Here is an 18,791-nt window from a genome sequence, read left to right on the forward strand (position 1 = left end):
CTGACCTTTGGGTACTGCTGGGTGGGTTTACTTTGCATATTTAAAGCCTCAGACTTGCTCCTGGGTGTCCAAAGTCTCAGGTAAAAGTGCAGCCTTGGGGGCTTCCCTGGTGGCGCAGTGGTTGAGAGTCCGCCTGCCGATGCAGGGGACGCGGGTTCGTGCCCCGGTCCGGGAAGATCCCACATGCCGCGGAGCGGCTGGGCCCGTGAGCCACGGCCGCTGAGCCTGCGCGTCCGGAGCCTGTCCTCCGCAATGGGAGGGGCCACAACAGTGAGAGGCCCGCGTACCGCAAAAAAAAAAAAATAGTGCAGCCTTGGGCAGTGTTGGGGAGGCCAGGATCCTGTGTGATGAAAACCGCTGTGAGCCCCCGTCCCTGAGAACCTCCGGACAAGTAAGTGGCCGTGCCTCGTGCCCCCGAGCCTGCCTGGGCAGGGAAGCTGCGCCGTCCCTCCCAGACCCACTGGAAACCCTTTGGCCGTCGTGGAAGGGCAGGTGCCTGCAAAGGAGGACAGGACACTCAGCTTGTGTAAAGACGTGCGTGGTCCAAAGACGAGGCCTTCGTGAATCCTGCACTAATGAGCCGTTTGTACTGGGAGGTGAATAAACTCCCAACAGGGATGTATTTGTAATGACACCCTCCCCGCCCCAGTTATCGATAGGGAGTCTGAGTGTCCTGAGAGTGTTAACTTCTCTCTTCCCGGAGGATTCTCTCTGATCGGTAGGCAGCAGTCAGTCGCGTGATACGGGCTGGGCCGTGGTCAGTGTCTCTCTGCTCCTTCCCAGGGTCCAGAGCCTTCAGATGCACCGTGAGCTGGACCTCGCTCACCTCTGCGCCAGCACAGACCTGAACGAGGGCCGAGCCTGCCGGCGGGCCTGGCAGCAGCGGCTTAACTGTCAGATCCAGCAGATCACCCTGCAGCTGCTCGTCTGCATCTTCAGGTGTTTAAAGCAACCTGCTCCCCAGCCAGCTCCCGGTTCCACAGTGGCCACGGCCCCAGAGCCCAGGGACTGAAATCCAGGAGTGATGAGAGAGAGGCCCCTGCCTCCATGAGGATCCCTGGGAGTGTGTGTACCCCGCCTGGGGCCTTGCCACCCCCTCGTCTCTCTTGCGATTGACCACCTTGGATAGTCAGACCCGGGTAGGGGGACAGACGGATCATTTCGGGAATGAAGCTGCCCAAAGGAGAGCCCAGGCTGGAGCACCCAGGACTGGCCCCTGTTAGAAACTTTTCTTCTTTCTTCCCATCACTGTCACCATCAGCATCTATGGTGTGCTGTTGGGAACCAGCCCTTGAGCTGAATCAGTTAAATAGACAGTGTGGTGTGTTTACTTCAGTGTGATACAGTGCAGGCGTCGAGTGCCTGCTGCTGGCCTAAATGTGCACTCATTTAAGGAGCATAATGGTAAATATATACCTACGTTTATAGCACGCCTTTGTGGAGACGTTATTGGTGGCAAAGCCTTCAGGCCTTTTCTTTCTTCCCACTCTCCCTTCTCTGCTTTGTCTTGCAGCCTCTTCTCTCCCTCTCTCCCTCTCTCTCTCTCCCTCCCTCTCTTTCTCCCTCCCTCTCTCCCTCTCTCTCTCTCCCTCCCTCTCTTTCTCCCTCCCTCCCTCTCTCTCTCTCCCCCTCTCTCTCCCTCCCCCCGTCTCTCCCTCTCTCTCTCTCTCCCTCCCCCTCTCCCTCTCTCCCTCTCTCTCTCCCTCTCTCTCTTTCTCTCTTTCTCTCTTTCTCTCCCTCTCCCTCTCTCTCTCCCCCCCGCTCTGTCTCTCTCTCTCCCCGCCCTCTCTGTCTCTCTCTCCCTCTCCCTCCCTCCCTCTCTCTCTTTCTCCCTTCCCCCTCTCCCTCTCTTCTTCTCTCTCTCTCCCTCCCTCTCTCCCTCTCTCCCTCTCTCTCTCTCCCTCTCTCTCCCTCCCCCGTCTCTCCTCGCTCTCCCTCCCCCATCTCTCTCTCCATCTCTCTCCCCCCCCCCTCTCCCCCCCCCACTCTCTCTCTCCCTCTCCCCGCCCCACCTCCTGGGTTGTGTAGCAGGGAGGGTGGCAACACCAGGTCCCCTTCGGATCTGGACAGACCCTGCCTGGGAGGGGTCTTTAAACCAGAGCTGGCCAACTTGATGACACTCAGTGTGATTCTTTCAAAAGCAGCATTTTAATGGTTGTATTCTTTGGCTGTCTGTATGTGTGTAAGCAGATGATTTATCAGGAAGACGGGATGTCAGGTTATAGATGGGTTGTATTAGCTCTTTGCTCAGAGCAGTATAATTTGTGTGGTTGTCGAAATGTAGTTTTCCTTTTGTTCTTTTAATATGAAATCTTTCATGAAGGGTGTTTTTTTAATACTCTGCAAACTTGATGAGTTTAGTTCATTAAAAAGAAAATACGATATCAGGTGAAGTAATTTTTTCCCTCACAAGAGAAGGGAAACATCGAACGTGCTACGTCCTGAATATGCCCTGTAGGATTACTGATTCTCTTGGTAGGCTCTCACGGTAGATCGGGGGTCACGTGCCCAAGTCCCCACGGTGTAGGATGGGTAAGTGGCCGGCGAGGGTCCGGCTGGCGGCCGAGCTGGGTCAGTGCTCAGAGTCTGGGTGCCCTTCCTGTGTCACCACCCCGAACTCAGTTTTATTTGTATGAACAATTATGGATGACTGCGTCTTCATTTGCATAAGGAGCTAGGGGGCTCGAAGAAGACAGACACCCCCCACCCTGACCTTCATTCCAGTTGGGGGAAAGCTCTGCTTGAAGTGACGAGAAAGCCCCACCACAGAATACATCCAAACCGTGTCCCTCAGCGCTCAGAGTACCGTTCCTACAGACAGGGCTTTTCAAAGTGTGGATTTCTTGTGACTGTTTTTCTGCTAACAGCAATGTCTTTTTCATGTATTTAAAAATATTTCAACTCTTAGACTATCTTTCTTCATCAGGGGAGTGAAGAATCACTTAAATTATGAACATAGGGTGTTCAACAGTGAAGAGTTTCTCAAAACAAGAGCTCCGGGGGACCAGCAGTTTTATAAACAGGTGAGAGGTGTGTGGGGTTTGTGTGTGTGTACAGTCGATCCTTCTCCCTTTTCTGTATCTAAAGTATTTTTGAAGTCAAGTGTTTCCAGTATCTGTTAATATTCTATTCAGTGTCTTAGCTTTTCTAAACGTTTGTTTGAGCGTGGCTTCTTCTGATCCTTTGGCCAGCTCTGATTTTTTTTAATTGACTTTTTAGAGTGGGATTTACGTATAACAGAATGCACTCATTTTAAGTATAGTGAGTGCAGAGTTTTGACCAAGGCGTGTACCTGGTCACCCCTTCCTCAGTCTGGATCTAGAACCTTTCCATCATGCCGCACAATTCCATGCCCTTCCCATCACCGCCCCCTTCCCAGGGCCGGGCAGCATCCACACTCCCTGGGAGCTGACTTGGAGATTGTTGCGTGTGAGTCTGGAGACGGGGTGCGCTGGCTGTGAGGTGCGGAGCGTTAGAGAGGCTGCCGTCCCCAGGAGACGCCAGAATCCATGACGAAACACAGGGACTGCAGCTGCTGCTGTCCCGGGGGGCAGGGTGGTTTGGACTTTTGAACTTTCTGTGGTTTTTCAAATGCAAAGAGTGGCTGATTCTTTGAGATTGGCTGGTGAGGGATTGAGGGGAAATCTTAGATTATGATAAATTAAGAAAGCTACCTGTGTCTGGGCACTTTTGTCCAAAGGTGCTGGCGAGAGGCCTCGGTGGGTCGGGAAGGGCCAGCCGTGCAGTGGCTGCAGGTGCCCTGGCAGCTCGGGGAGGAGAGGACCGTGGACCAGGCGCAATAACCTGCCCCTCGGCGTCTGTTCCAGGTCTTGGATACCTACATGTTTCATGCTTTCCTCAAGGCTCGGCTCAGCAGAAGGATGGACGCCTTTGCCCAGATGGACCTCTGCACGCAGTCCGAAGAGGACAGGTTTGCATATTGTTCTAAAGGATGCACGACTCCTTGGGTGTCCGTGTGCTCAAGGAGCACAGTTTTATGTGGAAGGATAAATGATAAATTCGATCAGAGAAGTCTCACATTTAGAAATTCATAATGAGTCGGGTAACACGTCAGGCTCCTCCCCGTGCACTTCTGTTTCTTGCGGGGGGCGCTGGACGTACCTGCAGAGGCAGCTCTGGGTACCTGCGGTGGCAGCTCTGGGTTTTTGTGCTGTTTTCTCCCCATTTCCTTCTCTTTCTCTCCCCACATCGTCACCGTTTCCCGCCTCTTCCATGCCGCTTTTCCTGAACCCCTCAAACGCGTGCCGGCTGTCGACGACGCCCTTGTTCTGTGTGTTGTGGCTCCTCCTGGGGTGTGGGCTGTATGCAGCCTTCACTACACGTGGGAGAGCCAGGAGCGTGCCCGCCGTTTCCCGCTCGGTGTGGCAGTGCTGCATTCTGGTCCCCACGGTGGGGAAGATGCCCAGTTGAGCCTGTGCTTCAGCCGTTGCCGTGTCTACGAGGTGTCGGGTTTTTCCACCCAGGATGGACGGGATGCTCCTGAGTCCAAGAAGACCCGCCGTGGAGAAGATGGCCAGCCGGAAGCCCTCGGCCCCGCACGGGGCTCACAGGCGCATGGTGGTCAGCATGCCCAACCTGCAGGACATCGCGGTGCCCGAGCTGCCGCCCCGGAACTCGTCGCTGCGGAAGATGCGTACCGAGGATTGTGGAGGCAGCCACACAGGTGGTGCAGCCACGCCCGTGCTGTGGCTTTTCTCACTCACTTGGTTCTCATGCTGCCCGTCACTGAAAGAAACCACAGCTCGTTTCAGTAGAAGCGAAGGGGGGCTTATGGCTGTAGCTTTCTGGCAACTAGTCATTTGAAATATTTAAGAACCTTCATTTTGCAGACTATGCTTATTACAGAAAGCGATTTCTCGTCTGTATTTTCCATTGCCCCGTCCACTGTTTTCATACTTGTGTGTATGTGCACGTATGTGTATGTGTACATAGGAGATACGTGTTTACATATATGACTGTCTAAGGGGATGCAGCAACTCTTAGGCCCCCAGTGATTGCCAGGCCCTTCCTAGGGGCTGAGGGTACAGAGGAAGCCAGTGCCCTTGGGAGAAACTGCAGTGAGGCCAGCGCTGTGAGCCGCTCGGACCCCCAGTGGCTGCTGCCTCGGGCTAAGGCACCAGTACCAGCTGGTACCTCCTGGCGCATTCGCGGGAGAGCTGGAGGCTGAGTGGGGATCATGCCGGCGACGCCAGGAGGGGCCGCGTGTTCAAATGAAAAGACCTTACTGACCTTCTGGAGGCTCCTGGTGGGTCTGAGTCCCCTGCACAGCTGCTTCCTGGCTGTGTGACCCTGGGGTACCCAGTAGCTGTGTACCGGGGACCCGGGGAGGCCTCAGTCCCCACCCTGGGAGATGGGCGTGGTAACGGTACCCATGGCGCAGAGCTGCTGTTAAGGTGAATGAAACAGCTGTTTGGGCGGCTTACCCGCCTGGCAGGTGCGTCTCGGCCTAGGTTATTAGCTTAGTCCTTCAACAAAGACTCACCGCCACGTGTTTCAACTTAGCATCAGCAGTTTTAACAAATAACATTATTTGTGCCATGGGAGCAGTGAGGGGCCCCATTCAGCGTGGGGCACGTGGAGCTTTCTGGAAGAGGCACGGGGCGTCCTGCTCCACGCTGCACCCGAGGCACAGAAACGGCCCTGGGCCGGGTGATGGGGTGGGAACGCGTGTCTGTTTCTAAGGTCTGTGCTAACCGTTCATCTCCCCTCCACTCCTCAGTTCTGGACGTGCCCCCCAAGTTGACATACACCTTCAAGATCCCGGAAATCCACTTTCCACTGGTGGGCCAGTGTGTGCAGGCGTTCCACGCGGACTGCGTGGCCCAGCTGAGCAAAGCCATGGACTCGCTGGCCCCCGAGAACTCCGTGCTGCTGGCGAGGTACTTCTACCTGCGAGGGCTTGTCCAGCTGATGCAGGGCCAGCTGCTGGGCGCCCTCTTGGACTTCCAGAGCCTGTACAAGACGGACGTGCGCATCTTTCCCGCCGACCTCGTCCAGAGGACGGTGAAGTCCCTGTCGGCGCCCGAGCGCGCGCAGGCCGAGCGGACGCCCGAGCTGCGCCGGCTCATCAGTGAGGTCGTGGACAAGCCCGAGGACGCCCCCAAGGCCGACGACCGCGTGAAGAACTTCGAGCTGCCCAAGAAGCACATGCAGCTGGACGACTTTGTGAAGAGGGTGCAGGAGTCAGGCATCGTGAAGGATGCGGGCATCATACACCGGCTCTTCGAGGCGTTAACCGTAGGTAGGAGGATGCCCGCCGGGTGGGTGGCGCAGACCCTCGAGGGCAGGTCGGCCCAGCCAGGAGGAGCCTTGCGGGGCGGGCGAGGGCTCTACCTGCTTCCTGGGCTGGCCGAGGCTCTGGGAAGGGGGTGGGGATGGAGGGCCTGGTGATGCTTAATGGCATCTCTCCCGTCCTGGGGCGTTGCTCGCTGTGTGCTGACCCCTTCCTCCCACATGGGGGCGCATGGCTCCAGCCGGAATGCTTCAGGCACCTCCACCCCCGCTGCTTTTGTTTCCCACGTTTACTGCAGTCGTCTGGTTGGTCCAGAACCCTTTCCGCCCCTCCCTCCTCAGAGGGACACTGTCCCAAACTTGACCTTTCCCTTCTGACTAAGTTCTTATGCGTTTGTGGCACGTGGATGCACCCACAAGCAGAACATAGGATTTGTGCGTTTGTAAACTATACGTGACTCACGCGGTACGTGTGTGTTGGTCTGCATTTCCAAAGCGTATCCATGGTGCTCACAGGCGTCTCGCTGTGCTTTTGCTGCCGACGGTGTTGTGCACGTGAGGGCGGTGCAGCGTGTTGGCCTGTACCCTTGGTCGTTTCCGCCTGTCCCGATGCTGACGAGTGAGACTCGCAGCCTGCCCCCTGGGCGTGGATGGCCTTCTCTAGGATGCTGCTGCAGCCCTGTCGGGTGGGAGCTGCGATCCCCCCAGCAGGTCCCTCAAGGCGGGTCTGCAGCGCGGGAGGCTGCCCAGCCGCACCTCCTGGGCAGCGCGGTGTGCAGTTGTCTGAAGTGTTCTGCGGTTTGGTGAGCAAGGTGGCCTCGCACTGAGCGTCGGCTCCTGTGCTCGGGGCGTCTGGGCCTCTCTCCTTGGAGCTGCGTGGCACAGCCTGGCCTGTTTTTCCGTTGGGTCGGATCTCCTTCCGTGTCCTGTGCGGGAGCCCCTGTGTCCTCTGGAAAGGCCGTGCTTTGCTGGTAACAGGTGTGGGATGTCCTTCCTCGTTACGCGGCTGCCGTCGAGTTGCCCGGCCTCTCTGTACCCACGCGCGCCGCCTTCCCACCAGTGGAGGGGTGGGGCCGCTTGTTCACAGTCCCTCCATCGGTCTGATGGGGGCGCGGCCGGCCCAGCGCCCACGGGGCCCTCCGCGTGGTGTCACCTTACGTCGGCCGCGGAGAAGTGGCCCGTCTTGGCCAGCCAGTCTCGTCTCCCTGGGCATCTGTGGGCGACTGGTGCTGCCCAGGGGACTCCCGTGGGCAGGGCAGTGGGGGGTGCACTGAGTCCGCCAGGGGCAGAGGTTCTCGCCGGCTCAACCAGCAGCACCCAGGCCACCGGGAGGTGGGGCGCAGGCGCTGTGGGGCTCAGCGCTCTCAGAGGAGGCCCTGCCCCCCCCCCTCCCGCGCGGGCCCTCGCGAGGACACAAGGATACGAGCACTAGGCCAGCTGCAGGGCCTGAAGTACCGCGGCGTAATCCACACGGGGGCGCTGTTCTCGTGTGACGAGGTGTCTGGACGTGCAGCCGGCTCCTTCCTCTCCCCCCAGCCCAGCCCGTTGCTGCGCAGCCCGGGGGGCCGATGGCCTGGGCGGCGCTCTTTTCCTGGGAGGAGAGGGCCTGGCCCTCCCAGCTCTCACCTCTCCTTGGCCAGAAGCGTGTCCCACGGGAGCCAGACAGTGTGGCTTACAGCTGGACACGTGGGCGCTGTCCAGCAGCCCCAGACTTGCGGGGACGTGAAAGGACACCCGGGAGGGCATCCTCAGATGACCACGGTGACAGTGCCATCGATGGCCCTGTTGTCACTTAGGCTCCATTCGCATTGCAAGCAGGTCATTGTTGGCCTTGATTCTGGGATACGTGCACCGTTGTCGCGCAGCATCCAATGTACGTTTCTGCCTGACGGGCGCGTATGTGCTAATAAAAGGAGGATTAGGTCAAAGCTGAAGGTCACCATCTTAGAATAAACGGGTGTAACATAAGAACACACGTCGGAGTCTGGTATTCGAGGTGCAGGGCCCTCACGACCTGGCCCCAGGGCGGGGAGTCAGCTGTGTGTGGCCTTCAGTGTGGCCCACGGGAGCCGGTGACCCTGCCTCCCCCGTAAGATGAGCTGGAGGGGTTGTGTTGGAGTGCGGGTGAGGGGCAGAGATGAACAGGTGGCATTTTTGTGCAGAATTGGAGACGAATGAGCGTTCTGTCCGCGGCTGTGGGTGTGCGTGGTGGCCCCTCGTGTGCATGGTGGCTATTGCTGTGTGAGTGCCATGGACGTGCACCGTCCAGCTGTGCTGCGGCCCTGGCAGGGGTGGCATCCACAGGCCCGCGTGGGCACCCCTGGCCTCTCTGGTGTCCTTCACCCCGGCTCTCAAAGCCCGCGAGCCCGCCTCCCGTCTGCCCGCGAGAGGAAGCCGTTTCCGCTTCTGGGGACCTGCGCTTCGCTCCGCTTGGCCCCGGCACTGTGCAGGGACCCAGATGGTGGGAGCGTTTGTCCTAATGACAGAAGGGACGGGTTTCTTGGCTCCAGGCTCCACGTCCCAGCATCTTTGGCTCCAGCTTTCATTAAGTAATGGCTTCGTGGTTCTCCCCAACTCCCCTCTCGCGCTCTCCTGATTCTTGGGCTTTTCCTTGGCTACGTAGACTAAACATCCTCTTCCTTGTCGTCCACTTAAAATAGCCAAGTGCTTCTGATTAAAAACATGACGTTCAGAACCGCCAGGAGGTGTAGATGGAGGCGCCCCAGTCAGAGGCAGCTACACGGAGGAGCCTTTCCGAAATGGAAGCGGGATGAGAACCGTGTCAGAGGGTCGGGGCCCCACCCTGATGCGCACCCTCTTGGTGCCTCGCTGCCCAGCACAGGGACCCCCAGGCCCGTCTGCCTGGGCACCTGCCCACCGGCCCTTGTGCTTCATTTTTTTCAGTGACTTTCTTTTTTTAAGATTTTTTTTGACGTGGACCGTTTTTAAAGTCTTCAGTGAATTTGTTACGATATTGCTTCTATTTTGTTTTGGTTTTTTGGCCGCAGGGCATGTGGGGTCTTAGCTCCCCGACCAGGGATTGAACCCACACCCCCCTGCACTGGAAGACAAAGTCTTAACCACTGGACCACCAGGGAAGTCCCTCAGTAACTTACTTTCTAAAACGACCCAAGTATATACAGATATCCCACTGTGGTGTGATTCTGTTTGGATCCAAGGACGTTAAACAAATTTTTAAGTAGTCGACCACGGTTGTAAGGCAATTAGAAAAACACAGGTGAGCCAGAGGAGAATCAGCTCAGAATCCTGCCACCTGGGAGGTTTTCACCTGAATATTCCTGTGCCTGCCCTGTGTGGGGATGAGGCCAGACTCAGTTGTGGCCACGACATCAAATTCCCCAGGAAACCGTTATCTGGTAGGTGTTAGGGAACCAGAGCCGAGCTTTCACAGCCTTTCTTTTTTGTTTTTTTTGCGGTACGCCGGCCTCTCACTGTCGTGGCCTCTCCCGTTGCGGAGCACAGGCTCCGGACGCGCAGGCTCAGCGGCCATGGCTCATGGGCCCAGCTGCTCCACGGCACGTGGGATCCTCCCGGACCAGGGCACGAACCCGTGTCCCCTGCATCGGCAGGCGGACTCTCAACCACTGCGCCACCAGGGAAGTCCTCACAGCCTTTCTTGACCTCTTAGATCTGGCCTCCAGCCAGGCTGAGACGGGGAGGCTTCTGCATCCCGAGCAGGCCCCCAGTGGGAAAGGCAGACCCACGAAGGCACGGCGTTGGCGGGCCGTCTGCCTGGCACCTGCCCACCCGCTGGTAGGGCTTCCCTCTCCAGTCCTCAGTCTCCTGATCTAGGACCAAGCTGCCCAGGGTAGCTGGGCCTGTATAGAGGGTAGAGCACAGCAAGCATTGTTAGATGCCGTGAGGGAAGAGCGCATCAGCTTAGTGGGCCCCTTGTCTGGGAAGGCTGCCCATGGGCCATTTTATCTGGGTCTTGAAGGATAGGTAGGAGTTTTCTGGTCCGAGCACTACAGACCAGCATGTGCAGAGGCACGTAACAACATGCTTGTCACTGTGCTGGGATGCAGGAGTGCGAAGGGGAGGAGGGGCCTGATCCTGGAGGAATCTGGGCCTGGTGAATACGAGGAGCCTCATTCTAGGCGTGGAGTGAAGCAGGCTGCCGGCGGGGGCAGCTTAGAAGGGGGGAGGCCACTAAGGAGCTTCTTCTTGTGTAGGATGTGAAGGGCCCTCTGAGGACGGAGGGCAGACAGATCCAGGATGCAGAATGGAGGATGCAGGAGCCAGGCACAGGGAAACATCGAGCTTAGAACGGGCCGGACTTCTTAGCGGCTGAGTGGGAATTGGGGGTGGTTCCAGCTCCACGTTACAGACAGGGAAGCAGGTTCGTTCCACAGCTGGCCTGTGGTCACACTGCTAAACAGTAGTGAAGCTGGGCTTCGGACTTGGGTCTCTCTCTGACTCCGGAGCCCCTGAATATTGGACATTTGGGAAGGTTGCTGTATCAACTAAGATCATCACGGTTACAAATAATAACTTATTTGCTCATATACCCAAAGAGTACTGAGATAAAGCCAGCTTCAGGTAAGGCTTGATCCAGTGGTATGGGAGTGTCACCAAGGATCTGGTCTCTTTAGCATTAGCTTCACCCTGGGACTGGCCCCAAGATGGCTGCCACCAGCTCTAGAGGTGACACAGGACTTTGTCCTTGTCCCAGTGTCCCTACCTGGTGCCCTAGGAGTTACTGTGACTACCTGGCTAGGTAGGGGCTGGAGAGGGCAATGGGCTCAGGCCAGATCAAGTGCCCACTTGGGCACCTGGGGAAGCTGGGGAAGGAGGGGACGCTTTCCAGGTGGTTTCCATCCAGGCAGACTTAGGTGCTGGCACCACCCGCTATGTCCTGCGGGTAACGTGCTGCTTCCCGATCGTAAAGCAACCGTTCTTGAGGCACCTGTGTCCGTGGCTGTAAGAATCTCTCTTTTTTTTTTTCTTTATAAAACTAAGGACACCAGAAACAGATTGACCCAGAAACATTCAAAGATTTCTACAACTGCTGGAAGGAGGCAGAAGCAGAGGCCCAAGGGGTCAACCTGCCTTTTTCGGTGACGGAGCAGCTGGACAAAAACGAGTGTGTGTATAAGCTGTCAAGCTCCGTCAAAACAAATCGCGGCGTGGGCAAGATCGCCATGACCCAGAAGCGCCTGTTCCTCCTTACTGAGGGGAGGCCCGGCTACGTGGAGATTTCCACCTTCAGAAACATAGAGGTGAGGGCAGCTCTGGAAGCCGCCGGGCTTGGGAGGTGCAGCAGCCGGACAGCCCACCGGGCTCTGCCAGCCGTGGGCCCGGCACAAGCCACTCATGGTTTGTGCCTCAGTTTGCTCACCTGTAAAGTGGGAATAAGGATGCACCCTCCGAATAGGAGTGATGTGAGGACTGAATAGATGGAGCGGGTGGTGTGTTCAGAGCAGTAGCGCACCGACAGCAGATTCTCCGTTCAGCTGACTTGTATTTGGGGGAAGAGCAGGAAGCGAGGCAGGCTTGTCCTTCGCTGACCTGGTTCGACAATGCGGGGGAAGCACAGACTTTGCTTTACTGGGAAACGGCCGCGGGCCAGCCCGCGAGCGGCTCCATCTCGTTTCCTGATCGGGTTCCTGGCTGGCCCACGCTGTTCATTGCATAACAACTTTAAATGTCATCTTCCCCACTAAGGGCATCTGAGTCGAGATCCTGACTCATGGCTTACCTTTACTTTCCCATGTTTATTTCCTAAATTTATAAGCGGTGTGTTAGATGTGTTAATCCAGTTACTGCATATTCCCAGAGACAGAAGAGGCATGAGAACTCCCCTGTGGCCCATGCCTAAGGCTGGGCCAGTGGACGCACCTTCTCACTGGTTCCTTCAGTTTCCCCCCAAGCCTGCTTTGACGGGCTTCCTCCCAGAAGTCCAGAGACAGAGATTTAAGGAGGTGAAAGAATGAGGCACCTTTAAAGGCTGAGGACGAGTCCACCGGTGTGTCTCTGTCGACGTGTGGCTGACAGGTCACACTTAGACCCACCAGGAAGGCTTGCTGAGCTGCAGACACCGCCGTGACCCTGACTCCCCGTCACCTGTCTCTGAGAACAGACCACCTGGAGGAGCCCTGTTCACCCCACCCCCGGCACCCGGCTCCGGGTACTTCAGGGCCTTCTTGGGTCCTGCCGGACCTCCCACCCGGGCAGCCCCAGCCCCAGGCCAGCCTCAAGGACTCTGCCTTCCCATGGGGATGTCAGCCAGTGCCCAGTGGGTCCCCTCAGTGTGTGCAGACCGCCACCCCTAAATGTATTTCCTATCGACTCCAGGGTCCCTGTGGGTGTCATTTCACTCACTTGCCTCTTTTTCCCTCTGCAGGAAGTCAGAAACACCACAGTAGCTTTTCTGCTCCTGAGAATTCCCACTTTAAAAATCAAAGTGCTGTCCAAGAAAGAAGTCTTTGAAGCTAATCTTAAAACAGAGTGTGACCTGTGGCACCTGATGGTGAAGGAGATGTGGGCTGGGAAGAAGCTGGCCGACGACCACAAGGTCTGGGGCCCGGTCTGCCTTTTTATTCTCACCCAAGGCTCATGTCTCTATAATAATGCTCAGCATAAAGCCGGGTGGGACTGGGGCCTGGGCCTGGGCCTGGGCTTGGGATCCACTGAATTAGATGAGGTCTCATCAGAAGGCATTAAGGATGCTGCGGTGCACGTGACCCAGTGCAAAGCCCTGGGGTGCAAAGCCCTGGGTCTTGGGGGACGCCCTGGGGGCAAACACAAGGGCTGGCAGGGTGGTGTGGGTGGACTGTGGGAGTGACCACTCTGCACTGCCCCCTGCCCCTGGTGACACCCCAGGGAAGGGAGCGTCGGGGGCTGGACTCTGGCAGGTCTGAGTTGGGTGGTCCGGGCACACCCTGCTCTAAGCGGCTCTTCATTTTTCCCCTTCACAGGATTAGGGTTTTGGTTGGGGGGAGGTGTTAGATTCCTTCCACAGGGTTACATTTATATCCTAGGGACTTCTGTACCTTCATTTACTTTGGGCCAAACTGATGGCTTTGATCACACCAAATTAAGACTTCCTAGTCATGAAGGGTACTGTGGACGGAGGGTAAGACTGAGGACACACGGTGCAGGGGAGATATTTGTCTTGTCTAAATGGCAAGATGAGACAGGAAAACACACAACAAAGTGGGCAAAGAGTACGAATAGGGGACTCCCATGAGGGAGCAGTTCAGAAGGTTCTGGAGAGCTGTGCCCACGGATCCTCAGGGAGATGCAGGTGAGGGCGGCACCCAGTGGAAAGCGTCAGGAAGAACGTATGTTCAGTGGTGGGAGAGCTGCCGTTTCTGATGGACGTTCTGTCACTGGAGAAGCCCAAGGTCATGGAGACAGAAGGAGCGTTTCTGTTTGGAGCAGGAAGCGGGGACTAGGTCCTAAGATTCCAATACTCTGACTTCGCGGCTCACTGGTTTTATACCCACTGGTTTTTTAGCACACACTGGCTCATCAAAGCCCGTGGGCTGGCAGACGTCTAAGGAGAGTCGTACGGACTCACACATCCCACCCTCTCCTTTACAGTGTCTGCGGCTGCCTTTGCCCTTGACGGCAGAGCTGAGTTGTCGTGGCAGAGACTGCATGGCCCACAGACCCTAAAGTGTTCAGCACCTGGCCCTTTACAGAAGTTTGCTGACCCCTGGTATAAACAGCCAGTGTATGTCTCAACTAAGAGGACGTGATCACGTGACATCAAATCCAAATCTAAACTCTTCACGTGGCTTTGAAAAACACACATCTTTGAAAGGGTTGTTTTATGTGACGTGACAAAGTCTTAGAGTGAAATGATTTCAGTGAAGCTGTGCTGAGATGACTGTCCCTCCCACAGGACCCCCAGTACGTCCAGCAGGCACTGACCCACGTCCTGCTGATGGACGCCGTCGTGGGTGCACTGCAGTCGCCCGGCGCCATCTACGCGGCCTCCAAGTTATCTTACTTTGATAAGATGAAGAACGAAAGTAAGATCAGCATGTGTTCAATGCAGCCACGGTGTCTTGAGTTATGTCTTAACTGATTTTTATCTGGTTGACTTTTGTCTTGTCCATTAGAACCAATCCCAAATGTCTCAAGTTTTTTTCTTCTGTACTTTTCATTTTTGAATATCACACGTTGTTCTGCATCTTTCCTTTCCTCACCTAATAACACCTTGGAGCTCTGTGCTCCTAAGGACACGTCGAGGCACCTCACCGTTTCAGTGTCTGGGTTACTAGAGTCCACTCTACCCTGGATGATATGGCTCCTGAATCTTAGTTGTCAGCGACGGAATTGCTGCTGGCTGGTTCAAGCAGAGCAGAAATTCGTGGAAGGCTGTTGCGCGACTCACGGAATCGCCGTCGTGGTCGCTGAATTCTGCGGTCGGACACACGCCCACTGCGGAGCTGCGGGGGCCTCTGTGCCCGGCTGCCCCTGGCTGCTGGACCTCGCCGTGCGAGCGCGTGGAGGCCCCCGATGGCCATCTCTCTTTTTTCTCTTTATTTGGTCAGTTTCCCTCCATAGCAATTCTCTGATCTCCGCCTGTAGCTTGAAATCTGGCTCTCACATTCTGGAAGCCATATGGAGGTTGGTGGTAAGCTCAATTTTTTATTTTTAGAAGATTTTTCAAGTCTAGGAAATAGCAAGTAGGTAAGAATAGCTTTATGCATCATTTTAGCTACTTCTATTTTGTTTCAACTTTTAAATGATGTCCTAAAACCAACTGTCCTGTGCTTTGCATAAAGAAGCAGAGAGTAGAGGATTACTTATCGCTATTAACGTTACTATGTGCCGGAAGTCACGTGTGCTAGATTAAACCACAACATGAAACTAATTCATGAAACACGGATGAACAAGTTGTAGGATGTTTCTAAGATGACATCTAGTTCTATCTGTATGCACTTTTTAAAAAATCACAGTTTTATTGAGATACAGTTCACATACCATTCCTTTTTACAGTGCACGCCGTACTGGTTTGAGTGTATTCAGAGTTGTACAGTCGTCAGCATGATGGGTTTTAGAACATTTTCATCACCCCAGTAATAAGCCCCATGCATTTGGCAGCCACCCCTCACCTGCTTAAGCAACCGCTAACCTCCTTTCTGTCTCTCTGGATTTGCCACACTTTGGCCGAGTCTGTGCACTTCCTCTAAGTGAACTCATCGGGATGTGTCCTGTGTGTCTAGCTTCCTTCATGTAGCATCACGCTCCAGGCTTCCCCCGAGCGGCAGGTGTCACTGCTTCATTCCTTTTGTGGCTGCGTGTATTCTGCTCTGTGGATACGGCACAGTTTATCCAACCCTCCGTTGACCATTTTGAGTTTTTCTACTTCCCAGCTGTCGTGAATAGCGCTGCTGTGAACGTTCACATACAAGTTTTTGTTTGGACGTGTGTTTCATTCCTCTTGGGTATATACAGCCAGGAAGACACTGTTGTTTAAACTGTCATCCCAGAATCAGGGAAAACAAGCCTCAGTTATGTGTGGATTCCCCCTGGTGCATTTTCCTCTTTGCTGTGTCTGTCACTAACTGTGTGATCCCTGGAGCTTCCTGGTCCGAGGACCGCCCCCCCCCCCCCCCCCCCCCGCCCTGGGAGCAGACAGGATGCTCCAGTTGCTGGAGTGACTTGGAGGCGCCCTTGTCAACAGTCCTAGAACCAGACATCGATTGCTGGGTTTCCCCCCCCTTAATTAGGAACAAAATCAAATACACGCTACACTTCAGCTGCTTAGACCACTCCAAGCTCATGCCTGATCTTTGTCAAGAGTTTACAGAAAAGCCTTCTCACTCCTCTGGAAATAACACACACAGTTACCATGGCAGCACCCAACAAATGACACTCTTAATTCCATACGGCAAAGGGGGGATGGTCCAAGCTCAGTGTCCCTGATTCCTTGTTCCCAATCAAGAACTGTTTTCCCTTGTGTAAAGCGTAATGAGGCAACCATACGTGATCCTGGGCTTAAGTTAAGAGCTTATGGTCCATGTGTGATGGACGGTCTAAAAATGACACTTTCTGAAATCTGCACCCCATCCCTGGGGTGGGGCGTTTGGCAATGACTGGAGATATCTGGGGTGTGTGTGGGGGGGGGCAGTGGGGAGGTTGCTACTGGCATTGACTGGGTGAGGCCAGGGGTGCTGCTAAATGTCCTACAGCACACAGGACGCACCCACGGCAGCCACATTATGTGACAAGGGTGAGAAACCACTCGTGGGTTAGATTTATGGAGAAACGTGTAAAGTCTTCCCTTGGCTAGACCATACGTAACAGTTGAGTGTGGACAGAGGTCAGATCATTTAGCTTGAGAGCTGTGTTTAAACAAAAAGCAATGTGAGACGTTGGCAAATGCTCGCCCTCTGGCCGGATACGCTTGGCTTTACTTTAATGTCCAGTTTAAAGAGAGCGTCATCTTCACAAATTATGAAGTTTTACCCCAGAGCTAATACCCTAAGGAAAGCAGAATGTGCAAGGCTCTTGGATAACCTGGGTCTCCTCCAGTCTGGGGAACTAATCCCCCGTGTCTGCATTTCAGTGCCCATGGCAGTTCCGAAGACGACCTCAGAGACCCTGAAGCACAAGATCAACCCTTCCGCAGGAGAGACCTTCCCACGCGCCATCGATGTCCTGCTCTACACCCCAGGTGAAGGCCAGTCCCTGCTTTGTCACTGCTGTTTGTTTGTTTTTAAAATTTTATTGACATATAGTTGATTTATAGCGTTGTGTTAATTTCTGCTGTACAGCAAAGTGACTCAGTTATACACATATATGCGTTCTTTTTCATATTCTTTTCCCTTATGGTTTATCACGGGACATTGAATACAGCTCCCTGTGCTGTACAGTAGGACCTGGTTGTTTATGTCGCTGCTGTGTTTGGAACAATCTGAGAGCTTAAGACTTGTGGTCAGGGTCAGCGCTGAAGTGGAAGGGCGATGGCAGGATGAGGGTGGACGGGGACCAGGTGGTTTTCTACTGTTGGAGGGCGGAACCCTGAGCAATGAGGTGCGGCCTCTCTGTGGACTCAGAGGCTGGAGCGGGGCCGTGAGGGGCCGAGTCCCCATCCGGCCTCGCCGTCCTCACGTCCGGTGGATAAAGGCCCTGCGCTTCTGTCTTTGGTCGGATCAAGCCCATTGTCACCGGGATGGGATGGCTGCACCTCCTATGCTGATGTGCACATCTGACAACACGGCTCTTCCTGCTTGGAGTGGTCGGACAGTCCCACAGACTTTCAAGGCCCCTACGAGCTGCGTCAGAGTGATAACAGCCAGAAGACAGGGTCGCTGCCCAGGCCTGGGGGTAAACAAAGACGGCCCTGTGTCACAGGCGTACAACTGTCCAAATGCTTTTACTTAATTCTGACTTGCAGAGAGTTGCAGCAGAGTGTTGCTCCAAGGTTATAGTGTTGGGAACAAAGGAGCTCAGTTCTGGGCAGAAGAGAGCCTTTGAGTCCGGTCGCTCCGTGTTCGGCTTGTCCGCATCAGGAGTTGGCGGCGGCGGCGGCATCCGTGCACCCCGTCCTTCACCCTCCGAGGTTCGTGACCTTGCGGGGCAGTCCAGCGATCCACAGCCAGGAGCTCACATTCCACACGGCTTCCGATGGGCAAATCGAGTTTCTGTTGCAAAGCAGCCTCCTCTCTTCCCTGAACGTCCAGTAGACCCAGTAAAGCAACAGATCTCAGATGAAAGAGAGTCGAGAGCGGCCGAGCCCATCGCTCTGGAGACGTCATTTATCCAGTCGAGGCGCTCTGTTGATGTCACTTGGCTGTGACAGCACAGACCAAGACGCTTTTCATCACGGCATCTGAAGAGACGAGCTGTCCTTAGATCTATGCTGGTTTCCCTTAAATTAAGCCTGACTAGACTCTGGGTTTCCTGTCATCAAGGGCTAGTTCCCGTCCCGCTGAGAACATCTAGAAGGGCCGGACAACATAAGAAAACAAAGGAGAACGGAGCTGCTGGTACTGGAAACGGTGGCTGAGAGAGAGCTTTGGCCAGCCATGTGGGGTCAGGGGGACGAGGCTGGGGTCAGGACGCACCTGTCAAGAAGTGGGCAACCCCTCCAAGAATGCCGAGAGTCAAGGGAGCCAGGCCCCAGGCACCGAGCCCGGCTTCAGAGCATCCCAGTCTCTGGGGGATTGAAGACTGTCTCAGTGGGCAGGATCTCCCCCAAGGGGGCCAGGAGACCAATGGCGTGAACACCCCAGAAAGACTGGCAGATTCACACTTCTTGCACTTGTGACAGAGGTGGTGCTACAGAGCAGGGGAGGGGAAGGACGGTCTCCATCACAGAAGGCGTTGGGATGTTGTGCATCCGTGTGAAGAAGATGAAGCTCGACCACACTCAGATCACACGTGGCCATCACTTCACAGTCTAAACGTGAAAGGCAAAAACATAAACAAATGAAACTTGGAGACGATAACATAGAAGAAGCTATTTATGACCTTACGGTAAGGAAAAAATTCACAAATAGCATATAAGAAATACTAACCATACAGGAACAGACTGGTGAGTTAAGGATTTTTAAAAG

General features: G+C 55.1%; 1 protein-coding gene across 2 annotated transcripts in view; it reads left to right on the plus strand.

The window, feature by feature from the left end:
* Positions 1-18,791, plus strand: part of DENND3 (DENN domain containing 3) — a gene marked incomplete at its 5' end in the record, with an annotated part of 59,372 nt that overhangs the window by 25,001 nt on the left and 15,580 nt on the right. For both annotated transcript variants that reach the window (XM_082858829.1, XM_082858828.1), the window contains 9 exons: positions 784-939; positions 2,927-3,023; positions 3,828-3,931; positions 4,485-4,684; positions 5,741-6,262; positions 11,233-11,492; positions 12,617-12,787; positions 14,123-14,252; positions 16,799-16,906. In XM_082858829.1, the coding sequence (XP_082714955.1) occupies positions 784-939; positions 2,927-3,023; positions 3,828-3,931; positions 4,485-4,684; positions 5,741-6,262; positions 11,233-11,492; positions 12,617-12,787; positions 14,123-14,252; positions 16,799-16,906 (1,748 nt within the window). The remainder of the gene's footprint in view (positions 1-783; positions 940-2,926; positions 3,024-3,827; positions 3,932-4,484; positions 4,685-5,740; positions 6,263-11,232; positions 11,493-12,616; positions 12,788-14,122; positions 14,253-16,798; positions 16,907-18,791) is intronic.

This window comes from Leucopleurus acutus (genome assembly GCF_964270905.1).
Source record: "Leucopleurus acutus genome assembly, chromosome: 17".
NCBI classification, from domain to species: Eukaryota; Metazoa; Chordata; class Mammalia; order Artiodactyla; family Delphinidae; genus Leucopleurus; species Leucopleurus acutus.